Source organism: Carassius auratus, chromosome 5 (assembly GCF_003368295.1).
Source record: "Carassius auratus strain Wakin chromosome 5, ASM336829v1, whole genome shotgun sequence".
Taxonomy (NCBI): Eukaryota; Metazoa; Chordata; class Actinopteri; order Cypriniformes; family Cyprinidae; genus Carassius; species Carassius auratus.
Window position 1 is genome coordinate 21,912,954 of NC_039247.1, and position 22,841 is coordinate 21,935,794.

Here is a 22,841-nt window from a genome sequence, read left to right on the forward strand (position 1 = left end):
CGGAGTTTTGGGGGCAGTCGTGGCCTAATGATCAGAGAGTCTGACTTGTAACACAAAAGTTGCGCATTTGAGTTTCAGGTCCGGTAGGAATTGTCGGTGGAGTGAATGTACAGTGCACTCTTTCTCCCTCAATACCATGATTTATCACATTTATCTAATCAGGCTGGTGCTCTTGGCCATCTGAATGCCCTTAGGAAAATAGCAGTAATCTTTTTAGATGATGTATAGTCAGATGTATTGTGTCCATTTACTGTCCTCCACCTTCATCCTTTTTATTTGTGGCTCGGACACATTGCTTGAACTTTTTTTAGGTTCATAATGGTATAGTAATGCTCCAAACACTGGGCTACTGATTTTGTCTGCAACTACAAAATAAACCTCAACCTAGTATATTTGGTAGGCATGTAACGATTCGTTCTCAACTCACGATTCGATTTGATGATGCTGATTTCATGATTCTTTCTAAACAAGAACCAGTTGACCAGTTATAAATGAAAAGGTGTCCTTTTATTATTGCTTTGACAAAACACTGCATATTTCTTTGTGAAACAGAAATATGTCAAATAACAACACTAAATTGAAATTATAAAACAAACCTTAAAAAAAGATCTCATCATAAAAACAGGTTACCTGTACCCTTTCCATTCAAAATAAGAGCCAGCCACTGCATTTGAATAACAATCCAAACAAAGATGCTTAATACATGCAGCATGAGTTGTTTTTTAAATCTAACATTTATTAATTTATAAATTTTTGAACCGATTGCTCTGACTATAGTTTTGTGAAAGTATACTACATAAACATCACGAAAAACACACGTTTATGGAACAGCAGATACAGCGCTTCCTTGGTTACCGCTATCAAGGAAGCAGCAGCGCTTATGAACAATGCTTTAATATGAATGATACAGAGATGAGATGAAAAAAATAAATTTTTCACAAAAAAAAAAAAGTTCCACTCAGAGATACATTCATATAAACGTCTCAACCGATTTGAATTGACACATATTTGTATAGATTTTCAACCAGTTTGTGGTGGATTATTACTGCCCTACTATTTAAAGACTCAATATTGTTGGCTTGTATTAACCACAGACCTTTTTTCAAGTATTAAAAAAAACTATATATATATATATATATATATATATATATATATATATATATATATATATATAAAAGAAAAAATAATAATTATATATATATATTAATTATATAAAATGTATATATTTTTTACTTTCTTACTACATTATAAATCTGTCCTTGTCGTGGTCAACCAGAGCTTTCTTGAACACTTCAATCTCTTGCACTGTCCAGTGGTCTGACCCTGCCAAATACAATGAGCGACATCAAGTTTGTGAAGGACTTTTGAATGCTTTATATATTTTGATGTGAAGAGTTTGTACCTGTGTAATCATTCAGAGGCTGCCAGGAGGTCAAAATTCTCCTGTCATTAAAAGTAAATCCAGTGCTGCCTGATTGTTGAATAACTGAGCGGTTTTAAACATCTATAAATAAGACTGATGTATGATGAATAAGCTCACCATTATGCTTCCTTGAACTTCATGAAGGCAGTGGAGAGCGAATTCGATGTTTGTGCGTCCTCCTGGTAGCACACTTGAACAACACACGTCTAACAGCTCTGTGACTGAAGCACAAAAATGGACTAAATGTAATAATTTTTCCTTTTTATACATGCTTAAAAATAACTTCTGATTTAACGTAAATTTCAATATAAGAGTTTCAATTTAGCAAAACCTGAGTAAATCTAGTGGTCTAAACCAATGGTTCTTTACCTTTTTGACTCCACAGGCCCCTATTTCCCACAACAACATCAAGACCTATAGAGCTGACAAAAATCATAATTGTCGATTATTCCCTTGAAATTATATTAATTATCCCCTTCACGGTGGTAGCAACTAAGTGCTAGGCCCAGGCCATCGGCCAATCCATGGCCTTCATGGTGGATCTTCACAGGCACCTATGGTTAAAGGGTTAGTTAAATAAAAAAGCCATAAATTACTCACCCTGAAATCATCCTAGGTGTATATGACTTTCTTCTTTCAGACTAATTCTAGAGTTATTTAAATAATTGTCTTTGATCTTTAAAGCCGTTTGATGCCACTCAGCGGGTGTTGCACTGCATCGGTCCATGATAAGTTTTAATAAAAAAGCTCAAACATTAAAAAAAAAAGTGTCTCCCATGGCTCTGGGGGGTGAACAAAGGCCTCCTATAGCAAATCGATGTGTTTTTGTAAGAAAAATATCCATATCCACAAGCAAAAATGGTGTTCAACAAGGCCGACATGGTGAACTCCCAGGAGCTGATGCGAGTCTACGGCGTCCTCATGTAGTCACTTGGGAAGGTGTTCTGCACACCAGAGGTTCTGAGGATCTGCACTGGCTCCTTCTGCTCTCCAATGCGTGCTTTGAGGTCATTGATATGCAAAGGTATTCAGAAACGTTGACAAATTTGTCTCAGTATAGAGTCTCGCTCTCTCTCTCTCTCTAGAAAAAGAATTTAAAATAATTATGACATCAACATACAACAACAGTCGTTCTCTTCTAGAAAAAAAGAATCACAAATAATTACCACACATCAACATACTACCTACTTTGACTAGAGCTATAAAGTAGCAAATCATGCTTTTTCAAATAAAAAATACAACCTCCTGTTTCTTTTGGAAATAAAGCAAACCTGTGGGAAAAAAGCTGATCGATGTTTATATGTGAAAAGAGACTAAATTAAATCTGTTTATCATATGCAAAAATGTATCGCTTTACATAACTTGCATATCTTTAAATATCTTCATCTGTAGTTTTTGAAGATAAATTAAAGTCTAATGTGTTTTGAATGACATGAGGGTGTGTAAATGACAGAATTTTTAAATTCTTCTCCATCTCTATAATTAATTATTATGCCGTAGCCCTACTACACAATATGGTACATAAACAGATGGTTTTAGTTCTTTTGAAGGTCAGAACATAAGATATGTGTGAGGTACTTTGTGACTTATGTAGTTGCTATGATTGAAACTGACCTACTTGTTCTGTTTAGGGAACTTTATATAGCCCTACTTAAACATTAATCTGGCTTCTCTTATTTTTTGTTCGTTTTTTTTTTCACCCATAGGACCATGCCTAAATCATTAGCTCTCTAAAAGAAGAAATGCCTTTAGTTTTCTGCAGAGAAAACTATTCATCATCTATTCAAGAATCCAGCATAGATAACGGATTTCACCTGGAGATTTACCAGATTGCACCAAGATCAAGCATCAATCAATCAAGCATGCCCATTATGAAATGTATTTTCTGCCACTACTATAAGCATAAGAGTTAAAATTAAGTTATCATATATGATATCTGTCTGATAAGCATATAAATTCTAACTTCACACACTGGAGTGCCTCTTGAGTCATGACTTCAAGTTTAAAGGCCTCAAGCCTAAGGTCTCAGTTGGGTTGGATGAGCTCCTAAACACGGACAGAGCCATGCTGATGCCTCTTCTATGCCAAGAAGAAGATCAAGCGTGACTTTTAGTTCAAAGAGGACCTTCTTTTGGGGGACTAAAGTGAAGAGCTGGATGATGAGCACTCGTCTGCAACGGCGCATGAACTCTGGCACAGAGAAGAGAGACAATGATTAGTTTAGTCTATATGTTTATGATGACAGTGATTAATAAACATTTAAGTCGTAAATGGTATTAAACTAATGCATTAATTTGTATATACCTAAAATCACCAACTGCTTGAAAAGGTTGGATGTATAAATCCTCCATAGGCAGAAACAATCTCAAAAGACAAGTTGTTCTCATGGTTCAGATTACCCAAGGGTTCCTCTAATCTGACTGTTGCTATGAGGCACACAAATGTCAACACATGAAAGTGTCCTGTTGCATTTCAAATACTATTTGTCAAGTGAAATAGTTTCCTTAAAAACTGTTGGTCCATAAGTAATTGTACGTGAATGCTGGACCTTTTTGTGTTCATGAGCTGAAGCAAAAATATTTTCTTAATGATTTTGAGCATATTGTGAGATGTTATTTTTTTTAGAGGCTGCATATAATGGCTGTATATTATTACATGTAATAATGACTGACCACTATCATAAAAAACAGACCTATTCAGGAAACCCATAAACTGGTGAACATCAACATTTCAAGTCAAGTCCATTTCCTGTAAAATAAAATGTCCTAAACTGCCTGTTTGTTTTGACAAACTGCAGATATTCTTGTGTAACTATACTGAAAATTCCCTTGTTTGGTATTATTATTTGGTATTATTATATTTAGCTATTAGCTAAAGGGTAGTACACCGGAAGTAGATAAATTATCGCGAGGGGTGTGTTTTGGTGGTGAGGCGCCACTTGCTCCACCTCAGATATTTCATAACAATCCAGGAAACAGCATTAAAATATTGTCCAGAACCGAGAGCACTTCGTTCAGTCCGCAGCACGAGCATCTCAAGACCCAGTCGAGACCCGCAGCAGCCCTCAGGATGACCGTCAAAGTTCACATCATCTACTGGTATTACTCTTCATTTCACTACACCTGAAGATGATTTTCTGTTTTATTTATTTTTTTAAGAATCCAAATTACTCACTTACAAAAGTATAATACCAGCATAGATTAAAAATCGTTTTTCTTTAAATGTTCGTGAGCCATGTCTTGTAGCTCACAAGACTCTGGAAGTTTACTGTAAATAAATGTATTCGTTCATTCACTGCATCTCAGTTCTCTCGAAACATACCCTAGAATAAAAAAACCTAGTTACCATGCAAATTACCGTTTGATCGATGAGGTAACTCACTAAAAATGTGTGTGTGTGTGTGTGTGTGTGTGTGTGTGTGTGTGTGTGTGTGTCATCTCCTAGTGGTGGATGAGGGTACAGGCCCAAGGTAAGTTTTATTAAATTAAAGTTTCGACACACAATAAAACTTGTGGAAGACTCTTTCCCGTCTATATGACGTCTGTCTCTTCTGTTTTGCAAACAGTTCACCAAACTCAAGACGTTGCTTGAGGATGAATTCCCAGGCGAACTTGAGATCGTATGTGATTTATATGATTGGCCTTTGCTTACTATATTGAAAATTCTCAAATAAACCATGTATTGTTAAATGTGCATGTACAAAAGCTCAACAATTGGTTTTCTTATACTCCTCTTTTATAATCTGACTGTCATCTCCCATACTCAGACTGGTGAGGGCACACCCTCAACCACAGGCTGGTTTGAGGTGGAGGTAAACAACAAGTTGGTGCACTCAAAGAAGGTGAGGTTTGATCTTCTTTTACTTCTTTACTCTCCGAGGTCACAGTTATATATGTTGCATTTACCATAATGTGACACAGATGCAGCCTTTGTACCGTTTCTCACATAATCTGCAGTTCATTGTAGAGTTACACGTCTTAAACCATTGCACAGTACAGTACTTTGGATTGACTACTATTTAGCTACTAAAATCTAATATGGCAACATACATCTATAGTATTTGACATCTGGCTAATACTTTCTTTGACAGAATGGCGATGGATTTGTTGACTCCGAGTCAAAATTCAAAGCAGTTGTGACTGCCATTGAGCAGGCCATGGGGAAATAAGCATGAACTAATGATCATAGAGGTGAGAATACCAGCAAAATACACATATTAAGGGGATAGTTCACCTAAAAATGAAAATCCTGCTGTTATTTACTTACTTTCATGTCCTTCCAAACGGATGAATTACTTTCTGCTGTGGAACATAAAAGAAGTTATTCTAAAGAATGTACAGTAATCGGTTCCCATTGACTTCTATGTATGGACAAAAGTACAGTGGAAATCAATGGGAACTGTTTGGTTACCAACATTCTTCAGAATACCTTCTTTTGCGTCCCAAAGGAGAAATTGAGCAATACAGGCTTGGAACAAAACAAGGGTGAGCATATGATTACCGAATTGTCCGTTTTGGGTGGACTATCCCTTTAACACCTCCTCTTCTTGTATTTCTTCTAATTCTAATTGGTCTTATATTTTCTCAGCAGTTTTTCTTCTCTGTTTGTTGGACTCCTGGGCAGTGCAACAATGATGGCGACGTCCAAAGTGTTTTCAGCATGGCTGTTGCTTGATGCTCTCCGCTCTTCCTGGGAGAAGACACTCGGAGCAGGAAACTCCCTATGTATACTGCTTCAGATAAACGCTTTAACGGTTAAAAGTAATAATGGAAAATAAAAAGGGAAATTATAAAATTAGATAGAATTTGGACAGAACATGTCAAGTTGTGCTACTTTTGATGTCTTTTTTTTTTTTTTTGCCTTTGTATAACGCACAATTTAACGAACTATTTTGGCATTGTTCCTTGATTTTCATGCAATAAAAAGATGTTCATGGTGAAGTGTTTAGTCTTTCATTCATTGGTGATTCAGTTGTGCTCTATCTAAAAGGTGGCAGCACAGACCTTGTCCCTGTACATTTAGGAAATAAAATGGCAATAAACTATGCAACAAGGTGTTCTAATACAGTGACTAATCTGAATAACCGAGAAAATAAGGATATGATAAAAATAAGTTTACCAATCGTGATTTTAATTCCATTTATGTGTTTTTTTTTGAGTACCTTTGGATTTGCTGTTATATAGCCTTGATGACAAATATTCCACAGACTGTTAATAAGGTCATGAAAATCATCAGCTAAATCAATTTATTTCAATACAGCATGCATACCATCACCACACATTCTGCTTTAAAGCATGCAAAAGATGAATATGCAAGGATACAAGATGATAAGGTGAAAAATCCTTGAGTCAAACCAGACTAATGTGTCAAAGCACACACAATGCAATATAAAAGTACATATACCAAACACTTAATTAAAGAATAAATAATTTGACAATGATTTTACGCAATTATTATGTTGTAAAAGCCTGATTCGTTCTACAATGAGAAGTCACCCTACAGGACCCTACTGCCACTGCTTAACCTTTTATTTAATTATACACTATATCCTTCAACAGATATTATAAATGAGACGTCTCCTGTGGCATGTAAAGGAATGAAGTCTTTTCTTTTGTCTGGCCTTTTCCCATAATTCCAGCAGAAGCGCTGTAACGTTACCACAGACACTCCGGAAGTGAGGCGTTTATTGACAATATGGCGACCGGGCCGTCTGAGAGGGGACGGGGCATTTTTGGGTTTTGTCGGTGACCGCAGATGTGGATGATCAAAGCGAAAGCTGTGCGCGATAGAGTGTGATGAATGAAGGGACTCGGGAGCTGTCGGGATGTTGTCTCTGAGCTGAGCGTGCCTTCACCGCTTCAGGTTCATCATGTCGTTCTTCAGAAGGAAAGGTAAGGAAGTGCTCGGCTCGATGATGATCGGGGGCTCGCCGGAGACGAGGGGCTTCTCTGGACCGATGCTGAGCTCATGGCCACCGCATGAATGTGACATTAAAACTCTTTATTCTTTGTAATGGCTGTTAAATTCCTCTTATGCATCGCTATAGTTTGCACCTTCTACTGTACATCAATAATTTTTGTATAGTTATGGTATCGTTAAAATTCATGTTGCTACCGTACCTGAAACAGTAAAGACCTGTTGTGCCGTCGATGTTTTACTTAAACGGTCAAGTAACATGCATGATGTAGTGCCCGACAAAAAAATCTCCCATGTTGGAATTCCATAATGGAATGAAACAAAAATAATTTGGAGAATCAAAAAATTCTATTCAAGGTGTATTCTTGTTTGAACAATTAGAATTGCTTTGGATTTTTTTTTTTACAAGGAGTGCATTTCATTGACATTACATACATATAATGTTGCACATCTATTTTTTTAGCATGTTTTAACATTTTGAATAAGTAGGTTAATAAAATAGAATTTACATAATTATAAGACTGCCATTGGAAGTTTGTTGGGGCCTCCAAGTTGGAAACCACTAATTTATGCTAGATTTATCCAGCCGTCCATCCCTTTTTTAAACCTCCCTTCTACAGAATTCCCAAATTTATAGAAAACCGGGAAATGTCAGGGAATTTTAAGACTAAACTAGATAAATAATGATAATTAATTGGTCAAAATGGATGGGAATGCTGCTGTCTTTAGTTGTTCATAACTTAATAAACCATAATAATGAATCTGTAGTTTTGTATCTTTATTAAATAAAGTGACTGATCATTCCCAAATTCCCAGAACCCCAGCCCACATGACAAAGACCGTACAGATGTATCCTGTGACTTCAGCCAGTGTGCATTAATCAATGTGACTGCCCTGTGGGAAGTAAGGATGCTCTCTTAGCCCGTGTCCTATTTAACAGGAGCATTACTTCTCCTTGTTGTAGTCTTTTTAATATACTCCATGTTTTCTTTATCCATCAGAGATAATAGGGTTAATGTATGTTATCAGCACAGCAGAGGATTATGAAATATTTGAAATGTAACATGCTGTTCATTGTGTAAACAAATATATCATCCCCACTTTTTGCTTGCACTCCTCCCAATAATGATTGGGATGACGGAAATGCTTGTCGTTTTGTGCTCCATGATGTGAGTCTGTCTGTTAGCCAGTGGTGTTTTATATTCTTTTCCTATTTTTATTTTGTGTGTACAGACTCACGCAAGGCCTCACCCCATGCAAATAAGCCAGAAAACATAAAGTGGAAAGAGTCAGGAATGTAGTGCATGTTGGATTGACCCTCCAGTTGCCTTTCTGTTTTATTGTTGAGTGTCAAAGAGAGAGAGACGGCGACTGTTCTTAAGCAACGTTTGTACTGAATAGTCAGGTGCATTAGGACAAGAGATGCTCTAAATTATAAATTATATTTCCTACGTTCTTTATCTCCTAGCAAAAGGAAAGGAACCCGAGAGATCAGCAGATGCCAAAGCCAGCAGAGGTGAGAGCCCTGTACTCTGCTTGTGTTGCTCTGTTTATATACTGTATCATGTACTCTGTACACTGAATATTGAACGCACAACATTTATCAGTGTGTGTTTTGCATTTACAGCCTCAATTATTTTCATGTTGTTGTTTTTTTTCCATCTTAGACCTTTTTTCAGTACATAGAACATGCTTGAGTGTAGAACAATAGACCATGTTAAAATGTATCGAGATATAATTATAGTTTTTTGTGACCCTACATGGTAAAATGTTGTCTTTCTAAAGGTGCGAGACAATAGGCTATTATTTTTCCATGTAAACATGCGCTAGACGTTTGTGTTTGATCAGTGCACTCTTTAACAGCATCTCCCACATGACACAGTGAAAAATATGTACCTAGATCTAGCGTTTTTTTAGTTTGGATGGCCATTAAGACTAGCATGTTTTTTTGGTTTTTATCCTTTGTTTTTGATTTGAGATTCTTTGAAGTCTCTGCCTGCAAATGAATGATTTTGAATTCCATTGTCCAAACTCATAAGACTTTGATTAATCTTCAAAACCCAAATGAAGATTTTTATTTTTTATGAAACCTGAGCAGTTTCTGTCTCTCCTTGGAAAGAGAAGATACATAAAGGTCATTACATGGATTTTCAATAGAGGGACAGAAACCTCAGTTTTCATTTAAAAATACCTTGTTTAGATGATTAATCAAGTCTTAATGGGTTATGGACGACTTATGATGATGGAAAATGTAGGACATGCTTAGGTTTATCAGAATATGGTGAGCATTTCTTGCCAAGCTTAGCGGTACAGGTTTCTAGATTGGAACCGGATGGAAAATGTAGAATTGTGTTGTGTGTTAATGTTCCTGCTCTGTGTGCTCCTCTCCAGCTCCAGTGTCGCCCCACTCCCCCTCTCCTAGCGGCCGTAATCATCATGCTATCCTGGATGCAGCAGGACCCAGCCATGTGGCCATCAATGCTATCTCAGCCAACATGGACTCCTTTGCCCGCGGCCGCACTGCTATTCTCAAAAAACAGCCTAGCCACATGGAGGCAGCACACTTTGGAGACTTAGGTACACCAGCTATGAATTCTACACACTGATTCAAAATGCAGTGTTGTGCATGTCCAAAAGCTCTTATGACTTATGTGTTAAATGGCTTTTTTCCCTATCAACTGTTAAAGACCTTGTTCTTAGTGAGAGATTGAGCCTGAACTTTCATTAGAAACTCTTAGATCTCAAAGCTGCTCTACTTCTTTATCAAGGTGGGCTTGTTAGCAAAATCTGATTTGTAACTTACTGTTTTGTGCTGAGCATTTTTAAAACTAAAACTGGTGTGTGTGTCCGTGGTCGAAAGAGAAGGAATTATCACGTTAGAGGAGGGATTTTGTGAAGCTGTTCCTGAAATTGCTTTTGCAGCGCTCTGGCCTGCTGGATTTGTGTGAGAAGCGCCTTAATCTCTTAACCTTTTCATAGCTCTGAGATTGTTGGAAACCTGCACAAGCTCCTCCGCTTTAACCTGCTTTTAAATAACACTCAATATGTCCATGCCTGTTTTAGAGCTGAAACAACGAATCGATTTAATCGATTAAAATCGATTATTAAAATAGTTGTCAACTAATTTAGTAATCGATTCGTCGCTAAATAAATTTTATTTGCCATAAGCGGCTCATTTCGTGCATATTTCAAATCTGCGGTGACCAAAGTGTGGCAGTAATGAGCCACCGGAGGTTTTACTCAGCCAGTACAGCAGGTGAAGTAGCGAATAGCCAATAGCTGGCCTCGTTTTATGTCACGTGCTTCCCGAACAGCGTCTCTGCAGCATTCAGCGGGAAGTGGGAGTACTTTACTTTGAGCCTTCAAAATGAAGAGTAACCTGTAAACTCTGCACTACTGAACTGTTTAAGGGGCCGTTCACATATCGTGTCTTTTGCGTGCTCAAGTTCGTTATTTCCTATGTAGGCGCGCAGTATGCACTCTCATAATGGAAGCGACGCGGTCGCGACACGCACGCGGTGCGATGCGCCCGTTTTTCCAGGCGCGTCCACACCGCATCCATTTATCCTTTGCTGAAATTTCCGGGTCTTCATGGAGAGGGCACGTCATGGAGAGAGTACGTCATGGTTGCTTAGCAAAGGCAGACGCCTCAGGGGCGCTTCTGCCCGAGCGCTTTGGAAAGAAGGAGAAAGCGGCGCGACTAGCGTTTTCCACGCGTTTTTAGGTGCGATATGTGAACGGCCCCTAAGAATTTTATTTGTGCAGATTCTCCAGTACAAGGTTGTTTGCAAATGTTTAGTCGTAAAAGCTGATAACATTGCTTTTTAACAGTTAACATTTAAAGCTTTACAAACATGTTATGTGATCAGTTTGTCGTTTACCAGTTCATAATTCAGACTTGCAGCCTAATTATGACTGAATGAGAGAGGTAAATGTTTGAGTATATTTAAAATGCACTTCTTTTCTAAGTATTCACTGCTCTTTTTCACACAGCAGGTTTTTTGTGTGTGTCCCAATTTTTTTTTTCTGGACAACCTTCTGATGGATTTTACTTCCATTCAGGTTTCATGCCATTGGCACTTTTTTTTCGAAGGATTGTTTACAATTTCACAGCATAAGCTATAAAGCTTTTTCCCAGTAAATAATAAAATACAATGCACTGCAATTTTATTCTGTTTTATCCTTATACTTAGTGAAAATATGTTCTCAAAGATTCCTTAAGCTTTGTTTGGGATGTTAAACTACTTTAGGAGCTCTAAGGACTGCCATGGTGAAAACAATATTTGAAATCTCCTTGTGAATTTTGCTAGAGTATGGGTCAGTGTTTTGATTGCAGAAGAGTTCGACAAAGGATTACTAACATAATAAAACAACTCCAGGTATATTTTTGATGAGGATATGACAATGCAAAATGGTTAAAATCTCTTAAAAATCTATGCTGAATGATAAAGACCCTTTATTAATAATTTACTTGGGGAAAAAATGGAAAAAACTAAAATATAAGTGCATAAACCGATTAATCGATTAATCGTAAAAATAATCGACAGATTAATCGATTATCAAAATAATCGTTAGTTGCAGCCCTAGCCTGTTTGTCTGTTTCTTCTCCATGTGCTTCTTTTGCACAAAAAGATCTGTAGCATTACATAACCACATGGTTGTCATCATTTTTTTGGGTGTGTTATCAAGGAAAAGAAAGACTTAGTATGTCAATTTTAAGTGCATGTATTTTCTAAAAAGTTGATTTTGCAGACCTTGGTCAAGGTTAAAATGTAATTGATCACAACTTAAACTGAGGGTGTGAAAGAAAGAAGTGTTACTTTGTTGATTACATAGCTTCATATTAAAAATGTGTCACCCCCCCCCCCATTCCCTACAGCCTTGGTGGTTTTAAAACATTGACTAAAAACGACTTTGATTTCAGTGGAGTTTGAAATCTCAATGATTGCCCTCACTGTTAAATTCTGTGAATTTACATAAAAATGGGCAGCTGTGGTTGCCAGATTACCGTCTTGACAACCATACTGAAAACACAGATGGTAAACAGAAAGCCACATGATGAATCATAGTACATTCAGGTTGCTTTTCTACAAGCTCATATTTAGTATTTAATAGGTGCACATTGTCATGCACAATAAACAGTAATTTAATAACACATTTTACAATGTGAAAAATTCATTATGTACTTAATTCTTCATGAGTAACATTAAGAAGAAAATTAGTTATTTAATTGGAAAGCAATCACATGTGATGTGTCATAGGTTTCTGGCAATTCCAATGTAAACTTTAAGATGACTTTTCTAGAATCTGTACATTTAACAGTATTTTACTGTCAGATTGCATGAAATGGACCATTACGCCTATTGCAGTTTTTCATTCAATCATTTTTTAAAAACTTTACTGTTAAAATTGTAGTGATGATGTAATGGACTTCATTTATTTCGTTTTAACAATTAATTAAGTTTTATAAAAAAAAAATTGTTTGGTTGTCAAAATTTGTACAAAATTCATATTCTCATTATCGTCTGCCCTAGGATAGAATGTCTTGTCTTTGTTATAACGTCCTAACCCCACCTTTTCATTTAAAGATATATAACATTGAAAGGTATGTGTTGACAAACCAGTGTTACAAGGTAACTTTGGGAAAAAAAGATAACGCTCCTAACGTCTCATCTTAACGTGTCGCCTTGCTACACAAAGGAGTTTTTTTTTTTTTTTCAGTCTGAAGTATCCTCCTTTGCGTTTAGCGTTTTGCATAGTGTGAATCTCTGAGTTCTGCTCACATCCCAGTAACAGTTTTAATCAGACCTCCTTCTGGTGTCCTGTGGTGTTGAAAGAGGAAGGTGTGGCCTTTCAAAGCAGTCAGTGGAGGTCACAGCTCTATTAGAAAATTTGTTTTGTGTGTGTGTTTATTCATGGAACAAAGTTTGAAGACTTTTCGACAGCCAAGCATCACTTAATTTTTTTTTAATTTTTTGTTCTTTTTTTTTTTTTTTTTGTTAAGTCAAGTTTTGCAATGATTGCTTTGTTTTGTTGGGTTTGTGTTGTTTTTGGTTAATGTTTATTATGTTTTGATTTGCGTTTTTTGGTTATTATTATGTGCTGTGCGAAATCACCCAAAAAGGGCGAAATTGAATCCCTGTCAAATACACAAACCAGACAAGTGGTTCTTACCAGTCCAAATCTGAGATTGTCTGTTTTTAAGTATGTTGTCTCTGCATTAAGGATTGTTTGAAATGCGTCTTTGCTTTTCAGGTCGCTCCAGTGTCAACTACCAGGTTCAAGAGACTCGCTCTCAGCTTTCTAAAACTGTAGAGCAGATCTTGCGGGATAATGTGGCTTTGCCCTACTTCATACAGTTTATGGAGACCCGCTCAGCTGAGCACCTGGTCCGCTTCTGGCTTGAGGCTGAGAGCTTTCGATCCACCAGCTGGTCTAGGGTCAGAGCACACAGCCTCAACTCAGTCAAGCACAGCACCTTGGCTGAGCCTGCGGCTGCCCTTGAATCCCCCGACTCACCAGACTCCCCAAATGACCCCAGCAGACCCTCAGCTCTCAATGAGGGAGATGAAGAGGACACTTTCTCCTCGCGGACTTCCTCCAGACCTCACACTCCCAGCCCTCAAGACACTAACTCTCATACCGTGGCTCTGATTGGCCACAGGAACTCTGTAAGCTCAGAAGGGGCGGCCCGGCCTGGGACTCCCCACCTGCAGCCCACCCTAAGGTCAGAAACACCCACCAGACAGCCCTCCTCCAGAACAGGCACTCCAGTTAAAGGGCAGTCTACTAGTGGCCTCTCTGAGAAACTTATGAAAAGTGAGTACAGTTATGGTAACCTCATTGGTATTTGACTGTATTCCTGCAATCAGTCCTCCCAGCTGGTATTTTTTTTCTTCTCAATGTTATATATATATATATATTGCCTTCCACATATATTTGGTCCACCTTGCGTAATTATTTAGGGTTAAAGGAGGATTCTCAGTTAAATTATACTTTTGTAGCATGTTCTGTGGTATGCTGTTGATTACCAGAGTAAAAGAAAAGGGAAACCGTGTTTACTGTATTGCATTTAAAATGTAAAACCATAATTTAAAGATTGAATTTTTGCTAGGTCATCTTTTCAAGCACGTAATGATACATACATGTCCTGTTGGTTTTTACAAGGTGATGGGCTGTACTTTTGGGAGAATAAAAAAAAAACGACTTTAATACTGCGGGGTTTGCAGTATTCCTTAGTATTTCGCTAAAACTGTACCTTAAACATGAGATTTTAAACAAGCATTCCTTAATACCCATAGGGAATATTCTGTAATTTAATTTTTTTCATGGTTAGTGGCCTTTTAACATTACAACATATTCCTTTTGTATCAGACGATGACTTTTAATATGCATGCAGCATTGGTTTCATAGAGCAGGTTTGGTAAATGATCCCATTTAGCATCTTGGCAATGGACTACAATGAACAGAAGTCAGGAGCTGAGTATCCATTAATGGCTAATACAAAGAAGCTCCAGGCTGTAAAAGCAGTGAATGGAAAAAGTCAGTTAAGCCGAAAGGCATCAAATCAGCTTAGAAGGGGAGTCAGATCCTATCAGCCCGTGGCTTCTGCCATGAGAGCCTTCAGTGTCTTAAAAGCGAACAGGCCTTTGTCCACTTCATTGCATTTTATAAGACTGTCTCTGGGTTTTCTGAGCATCCCAAATGGATTTTATGAAAAGTGCTTCAACATTTAAATATGCTCAAATGAGATTCCTCATCTCACAGATACCCATTAAACTCAAACACTTTCAACATGGCCTTTAAACACAGAGGCTTACTACTTATGACTGATCGTCAACCATGATTCAAATAAATCACTGGCCTTATATATATATATATATATATATATATATATATATATATATATATATACAGTATGTATAAATATACAGACACACTTGTGTAAAAGATTGTTTTTCTGGTGTCTCAAGCATACTGACATCCTCTTCAGTATGAAATATGTTTCCATCCTGTTTTTGAGTTTGATATTAATGTTTAACAAGGTGTGTATGTAAGATTTGTCCCTTGGCCTAGTCATTTGTTTGATTAAAAGTGACAAATGAGGCTTTGATGAATAGCCACGGCTGAAACGTGAATCCCACTTCTGTGAGTCTGTGAAGTGGGATGTTGAATATGATAAAGGAGTTTGTTGTGGATCGAGTGCGATTTGCCCTTCATCTTTATCCTCTGTATATTCATGTATCCATGTATACTAATTTATCTCATTTCTAGGTATAGAGAGGGATGCCGTTAACATTTTCACTAAGTACATATCTCCAGATGCTGCTAGGCCAATTCCCATCACTGAACCGATACGCAACGACATTGTGGGTAAGAGATTTCCTTATCACAATGAGCTCTCTGTTTAGACTGCTGAAGAAGTACTCTGATTTTAGTTTTCTCTGTGTTTGAAGAAGATGATTATATTTATAGGAGATAATGGGTGATTAGAAAATGAGGGCCTGGTTTTATGGATTTAGCTTCAGGGAGCTTGTTGTCATTAAACACCTTATTTTCTTTTACTAAGTACATTTTTACGTTGGATATCTTCAAAATAACTCTTTTTGATTGGAGGGATTAGTTTTGGTCTTTAGTTTGTGAGATAATTTTTTGTTTGGATAGAGCAAACAAAACTGTTTTTTGTTTATTTGGCAGCGAAAATCTGTGGTGAAGACGGACAGGTGGACCCAAACTGCTTTGTCATTGCACAATCTGTTGTGTTCTCCATCATTGACCAACAGTAAGTAGTTTCACTTTCAGTGTTTGTCCTCCACAGTTCACACTGTGCTCTCGTATCTATAAAAGTGTACAATTATCCGTTTTTATTCTTTACATCCACTGTACTCAAGAAACGCACTGCATAAACAAGTTTTATTATATTATTATTATTATTATTATATATTATATATATTGTGTCTACAAGTATTATTTTAGCTTTAAATGTTTTTTTTATGATAAAGTATAATTGTAAAGTATAATTCATTTATAAAACTCTAGATGGCACAAGCTGACAGGTCCTTTACATACAATATGTAAACATCATTTTGACATTCTACATTAAAAGACCTTCAGAATGATATATTATTTGTTGAATTCTGACAAAAAATGACTGAGCTACTCCTGTCGAAGTCGACAGAGTCAGCAAAGCCAATTTTGAGAAAAATCGAGTTAAAGTTTTCTAAAGGTCCCAAGGTAAAATCACCTGCAACGTTGCATCTTTTCCTACACTTCTTTTCATAATATTAATTTCTATATTATTAGTTACAATATTGCTATTTTTTATTTTATCTTTTTATTATGAATAAGAACCAATGCAAAAAACAAAAACAGTAGAACAAATATAAGAAAAAACAAGTAGTGCTTTACCTTTTGTCATTTTACATCTAAACAAATAGCATTGAAGAAAAACAAAATAATCAAATGTAAAAATCCCTTTAGAGTTCGCTACAAATAAATTGATTATTAAAACTACAAAAGCAGTTCAATCAAGAGCAGCGAGTCATTTTCTTTTATTGTTAGATTAACGTTAATGAGGCGGCCTATAAGACAAGACCCACTATAATGCATGGATCTGATATAATGTTACACATCAGATGTTTTTCCTCACTTGTTCCCTGAACGTTCATGCAAGACATAACAGATTATGTTTGTGTGAATACTTAAATACTGTAATTCTGTGTATATGTGTATATTTATCGGGATCGCACGTACTTTGGATGACAGTACGAGAAATTGAGGGAGAAAAGGTCCTCTCAGAAAACGTACAAATAAAAGTAATTAAACATCTTCAATTATTATTTTGGCACTGGGATCGCTAGATGAGGACTTAATGAACATTTTTTTTGATAACCTCAAAATCAACTATAATCTAAATTTTACACCTTTTTTTTTTTTGTTGCCTGTAGCTCAAAATTAGTCTCTGGGTCACATTTACTACATGGTGCAAGCTGATTGGCCTCTGCTGATTCTGCAGGCAGTTAGATTGCTTGTTTAAAGTAGAAATAACCCGGTTTATTGTTCACTTTAAACTGGTCCTGCAGTATGAGTTCCTCTACCTCCCCCAGCTCCACCTGTCTAGATCTGCTACATGATTTAAATATACACCTATTCAGGCAGCAGCAGTGTGTCTTACATACAGCAGCGTGGCTATTTTAAACATTGGGAGTAGCTGGTCCATACTTGCTCTGCAACATTGTGTGAAGCAGATCTAGTTTGCAAGGATCAAATGCATTAACAGTCGTATACAATAACATGCTATTCACAGAGGGGCCATGATTGAAATATATTTTGTTCCATTCTATTTGTTATTGAACAGTAGATTAGTATTTTGATTAAGCTTTTAATTGCTTCTTGTGAAATGTATTTACAGGTCAGGGGCATGAATTGTTATTTTGCATAATTTTTATGTTAATTTATTCAATTTTTTATCTTTTTAATTAGTCAATATACAAAATTGATAAAATAAATTGACTGGTCAAATCTTTGCTCTCTATTTATACAAAACAATTTTTTTATATAGAATCTCTTTTCTTCCTGGAATTACATGGAAATGTCTGGCATCTGTTTTACAGGCACTTTAGTGAGTTCCTGCGCAGTCATTATTTTTGTAAGTACCAGATCGAGGTGCTGACCAGTGGTTCTGTGTTCCTAGCAGACATTCTGTTTTGTGAGTCGGCCCTCTTCTACTTCTCTGAGGTGAGGATACTCTATGATGGACTTGTTGAATTATATATAATGTTCTTTACTTTTTAAATGTGCTTCAAAATTGGATTCAAGTGTTTTTTGAGTCCAGATATTATGTATCACGTTAGAACACACTTTTAATTTGAATTAAGGTTGAATTTATACATGTAGCTCTACAAGCTCATGAAATATGCAACAGTCTGCCCAAAACCTTTCTAAATGGCAGAATGCACCAAGTGTGCGTATAAATTACAATACATTTGTACATTTGTACATTTGTACAACACACAAGTGCCATGGGATTATAAAGTAGGATTGAAACCTAATTCAGAGTATGTGTTTGTATGTGTGTGTCAATATAGTACATGGAGAAGGAGGATGCAATGAATATACTGCAGTTCTGGCTGGCCGCAGAAAACTTTCAAGATCATTTGGCTGCTAAGAAAGGCCAGTACGATGGACAGGAAGCCCAGAATGATGCCATGATTCTCTATGACAAGTATGTCCTTTTTGAAGTTTAGGCACATTATTTTAGTCTACTATTAGGGATGGATAAGGATGGGCAACTATATGACCGGTCATCCTGTTATCAACCCCCTTGATAAGTCATTAAGCAATTGAGTTGTGAAGTTTTTTGTACAGTTTTTTGTCGAGTTTGACACTGCAATTATGCACATGCCTCTCTAGTGTTTTGGATGTGGCAAAAGCATAACCATTGCTTTTGGCAGACAGAAGACGTGACCGTTCATGTGATCTGCCTAGGTATTTTTCACTCCAAGCCACAAATCCGTTGGGTTTTGGTGACTCTGTACGGATGGAGATTGAATCCAATATCTGTAGAGAAGGCGGCCCTCTCCCAGACTGCTTCAACACTCCACTAAGACAGGCCTGGACCACCATGGAGAAGGTGGGTCACGTCACTGCAACACTTTTCTATGAAAATGTGCAAACAATTATGAAGGTGGAAGCTTGGTATTAGGAAGGAAAATCCTGTTGAAGTTTTCTTGTTTTCTCAACCTCAGGTATACATGCCAGGCTTTCTGTCAAGCAACCTTTACTATAAGTATTTGAGTGACCTTATCAACTCTGTACGGGTGGACGAGTTTATTGGAGGAAATGCCAACACTCCAGAAGGCGACCGCAACTCTAGCGTCACGGAAGGGTCACAAGCCCAGGTTATTGATCACCAAAAAGCTATATTATTCTTGTTTTTCATAATAGTTCAAGGATTCTTCAAGAATTTGGTTGAAAGTATGGGTAACTTTGTCCTGATGTTCTCAAAATGTCTTTCGGCTGCAGCAAGGAACTAAAAAAGTGGCAGTCAGGATCCTGAAGAACTTTGATGAGGCGATAACGGTGGACATCGCCAGTCTGGACCCTGAGTCTCTCTATCAGAGACCGTATGCTGGGTGAGTCAGGGTTTGAAGCCTACATACTACACTTCTTTCACATCACGGGACATCAGATAGATTGTACCATAAACAACTTTAGGGTTAGAAAAAAGGGGTGGCCCAAGGCCATCATTACAGCAAACATTCGTTGATCATGGATATGTTTTTATGCCTTGGAATGTTGAAGATTTTATTCATCAGGGTACTATTTTCTCACTGGCTGACAAGAGTTGAAAAAGCACTTAAAAAAAAAACCTACTTTTTTATTGCACATAAAAAGACAGCTAGATATTTAATGTACCATTTTTTGTGGTCTGCCTGGGCCAGCAGAAAAAGATTTCTATTGTTGAAACCTGCTACTATGCACAAAACACTGGATTCAGATCCAAATTCAGCTTTTCTTGCTTTCATCTCAGAAGAATGACCTTTGGGAAAGTGAATGAGCTGGGCCAGTTCATCAGAGAGGCCGAGCCAGAGCCAGATGTGAAGAAATCCAAGGGTAAGACACACACACACACACACACACACACATTTTTTCTCCTCTCTCTCTCACACTGGACACGCACTTGCACATGTTTTTTATTGTGTGAGTTGGCTCTTAGTTATGACTTCTGCTGAACTGCTCTTAATGTCTTCAGTTTGAGAGCAGAGAGTGTTTTCGTGGCGATATGCAGCTGGTGATTCAGCTGAAAAGCAGGATTTACTCCTCTGTCCAGCTCACTCACTGTCTTTCCTTATTTGCTTTCTTTCAGGTTCCATGTTTTCTCAAGCAATGAAGAAATGGGTGCAAGGAAACTCAGATGAGGTGTGCACCTGGCTATTTCATTCAAATTACGTGTGCCATCTTCCCTAATGGGTTTTTATTGAATGGAAATGGATTTAAGCTTGTTCTAGTTCTTGATATGTACTATCTTTGTTGTTGGTGTGTTAGGCACAAGAAGAGATGGCATGGAAGATCGCAAAGATGATCGTCAATGATGTCATGCAGCAGGGACACTAGGGAAGCCCTGAAGTGAAGTCAACAAAAGTATAGTATATAGTATTTAATTTAATTATTAAGTGCAAACTTCAAGTTGGAAAATGAAAATTCCGTCATTTATTAATGTCGTTCCAAACCAAGACTTACTTTCTTCAAAGGAAAGCAAAGGCAATTCCTCAGAATGCTTATGCTTATGCTAATGCTAATGCTAATGCTTCTCTTTTTTAATTTTTTATAGTGAAGCACCAAAATGAATGTTTTACCAAAACCAAAATTAAAGTTTCAAATTGGCCCAAAAACTAAAATCCATTTTCAGTTATTAATTTTTGTTGAGTGCATAAATCAGCTTGGTGTGCTGTTCAGGGTGTTGTATTCTCAGGTAACAAATTAAGTCAGTTTAGTAAAGCACTTTCACTTATTTTAATATTTCAGCAGATCCATTTGTTCACAATGCTGACATGTCTACCTCTTACAGATTATCCACATTTTGTGCATGAAATAGTCAAAATGCATCATCGAATGCATGATCAAAGCTTTTGGTACTCCAAAACACTTATGGCCAAAACAGTATTGGTATTTTTTTATGATCCAGCAGAATATTTTTGGTTGCTGAACGTTTAGTGCATCACTATTTTTCATACAATGAAGGTGAGTGTGGATGGATGCTTTTAAACATTTAAAAAAGACAAGCATTGCTTTCAAGCATAAAAAAAAAAAAAAACGAATTCGCACATTCACCAAAACATTTTAAAAGTAGCCCATGCAAGGATTAGTAGCAAATGTAAGTTTATTTTAGAATGTAAGCGCAGTGCCTGGTTTTATTAAATATTTAATTTTTCAGTTATAGATTTCTGTATGAAAGGTGACCTGGTTCTGTTTTCGTCAGCTATGACCCTCTCGTTCGGTGTGGAAGCAGCTCCTACCCTCTCTCCTTGTCGCCCCTCTGCATAATGACTGGAGAAGCAGATGACCAGAAGACGAACACTGAGCTGAACTGCATTGAGATACCAGTGAGGACCTGAAAGAGGCATTCCACGACTTCCTGCATGTGTTTGTGTGTGAGAGCGTGAGTGTTTAGATATGCACACTAATAGCCAAAATAAGTTTTCTGTATGATCCACCCCATCATCTCTAGGAATAATTTCTTATTTGAAGAGGAGTGTAATGAGTTTAACTACAGACATAAATAAACCTGTAAACGCACTGCAGACGAACAGAACTAAATCTCAGAACAAGACTGACAGGAGAATTTCAAACTGTGCCTGCCACTGTTGCGTTTAGCTGTTACCGTGTCGTCCAACAGGAAGTGCACAAGAATCTGAACAGGAAATACAATGTGGCTGTGACTTAAATATTTCCTTCCTTAGTTCTTATGTCACACGTCTCTTTTATCTTTCTTTTTTTGTTGACTTTTTAAAAGAACGGCTATGAAGTGCTTAGGCCTTTTTTAGTAAAAAATAAAACAAAAAACAAAAATGCATAAATATCCAAGGTGGCTACGTACAGTTTTATTTTTAGATTTACAGTATGCCATAATGGACATAAGGCAGCCAGTGTCTGAGACTCTAGAGTCACTCTCTCATGGATCTGAAGTGACTCATTTTACAGTTGAAACCTGAATGGGATCTAATGAACTTGGGCCTGAAAAATGTTCCCTGACTGCAGAACTCCTAGAACCCTGTCCAGATCTGATTCTAGACTTAGAGATATACAAACTGAACTGCTAGGACAATGTTTATCCCTGTTCTGTATAAATGTGGATTCCTGATTTTCCTCCATATATTAATGGTAGCTTTTTCTATGGTGATTGTCTTTTTTTTTATGATTCATAAAACTCTGTCTAAGCAAATCTCAATGATGACTGTTCCCTTTGTACGTGTACTTGGACATAAAGTTATTGCTTTGGACCTCATTGAGATGTGGATGAGAAACAGGAAAAAGACTTTTGGTACTATGTACCATTAATATGTTTTCTGACATGTTTGCTTAATCTATAAAATATTTAAATGTGTTTGATTTAAATACATATATTGTTGAAACGCATCTTGATGCAGTGTTTATCTTTTGTTGGTGCTTTCAGGATATATCGATTTGCATTTTAAAATTGGATTTGTGCTAACCTACAAATATGAAAACAAAAGTATCAAGTTTTCTACAAAAGTATTGCTTTCGTCCGCAGAAGCAAAACATCACAACCATTACTATGTCCCTTTAAGGGCTCAATACGACGGGAAGTTTCTAACCAGTAAAATATGTTGAGCTGAGCATAATTAGAAAAAAATATAAATAAAAAACCCTTTCAGATGCTTGTGTTCTATTTGATGCTCAATATTTGTTACGTTTTTGTTTCCATCCTCGTATTGCACACTACAGGGGCCTGTACCATGATGGTAGCTGAACAAATTCA

The 22,841-nt window shown here is 37.0% G+C and overlaps 2 protein-coding genes across 4 annotated transcripts; both read left to right on the top strand.

The window, feature by feature from the left end:
- The first annotated feature begins 4,332 nt into the window (after nt 1–4,332).
- Nucleotides 4,333–6,363, top strand: LOC113081249 (selenoprotein W). Of its 2 annotated transcripts, none has more exons than XM_074559895.1 (6): nt 4,333–4,521; nt 4,868–4,892; nt 4,989–5,042; nt 5,190–5,264; nt 5,514–5,613; nt 6,014–6,363. In XM_074559895.1, the coding sequence occupies exons 1-5, from the start codon at nt 4,493–4,495 to the stop codon at nt 5,589–5,591; spliced, it is 261 nt and encodes an 86-aa protein (XP_074415996.1). In that variant the 5' UTR covers nt 4,333–4,492; the 3' UTR covers nt 5,592–5,613; nt 6,014–6,363. The 2 variants fall into 2 exon arrangements, with proteins under 2 accessions (XP_074415996.1, XP_074415995.1); XM_074559894.1 differs by having other exon boundaries at nt 4,334–4,521; nt 6,011–6,360.
- A 719-nt stretch (nt 6,364–7,082) lies between these two features.
- akap10 (A kinase (PRKA) anchor protein 10) lies at nt 7,083–22,477 on the top strand. 2 transcript variants are annotated; one of them, XM_026253342.1, is made up of 15 exons: nt 7,083–7,314; nt 8,808–8,855; nt 9,731–9,916; nt 13,595–14,158; nt 15,614–15,712; nt 16,037–16,121; nt 17,953–18,076; nt 18,427–18,563; nt 18,827–18,971; nt 19,087–19,239; nt 19,364–19,473; nt 19,872–19,954; nt 20,208–20,260; nt 20,387–20,482; nt 21,321–22,477. In XM_026253342.1, the coding sequence occupies exons 1-14, from the start codon at nt 7,293–7,295 to the stop codon at nt 20,453–20,455; spliced, it is 1,878 nt and encodes a 625-aa protein (XP_026109127.1). In that variant the 5' UTR covers nt 7,083–7,292; the 3' UTR covers nt 20,456–20,482; nt 21,321–22,477. The 2 variants fall into 2 exon arrangements, with proteins under 2 accessions (XP_026109127.1, XP_026109133.1); XM_026253348.1 differs by having other exon boundaries at nt 19,875–19,954.
- Nucleotides 22,478–22,841: the final 364 nt, after the last annotated feature.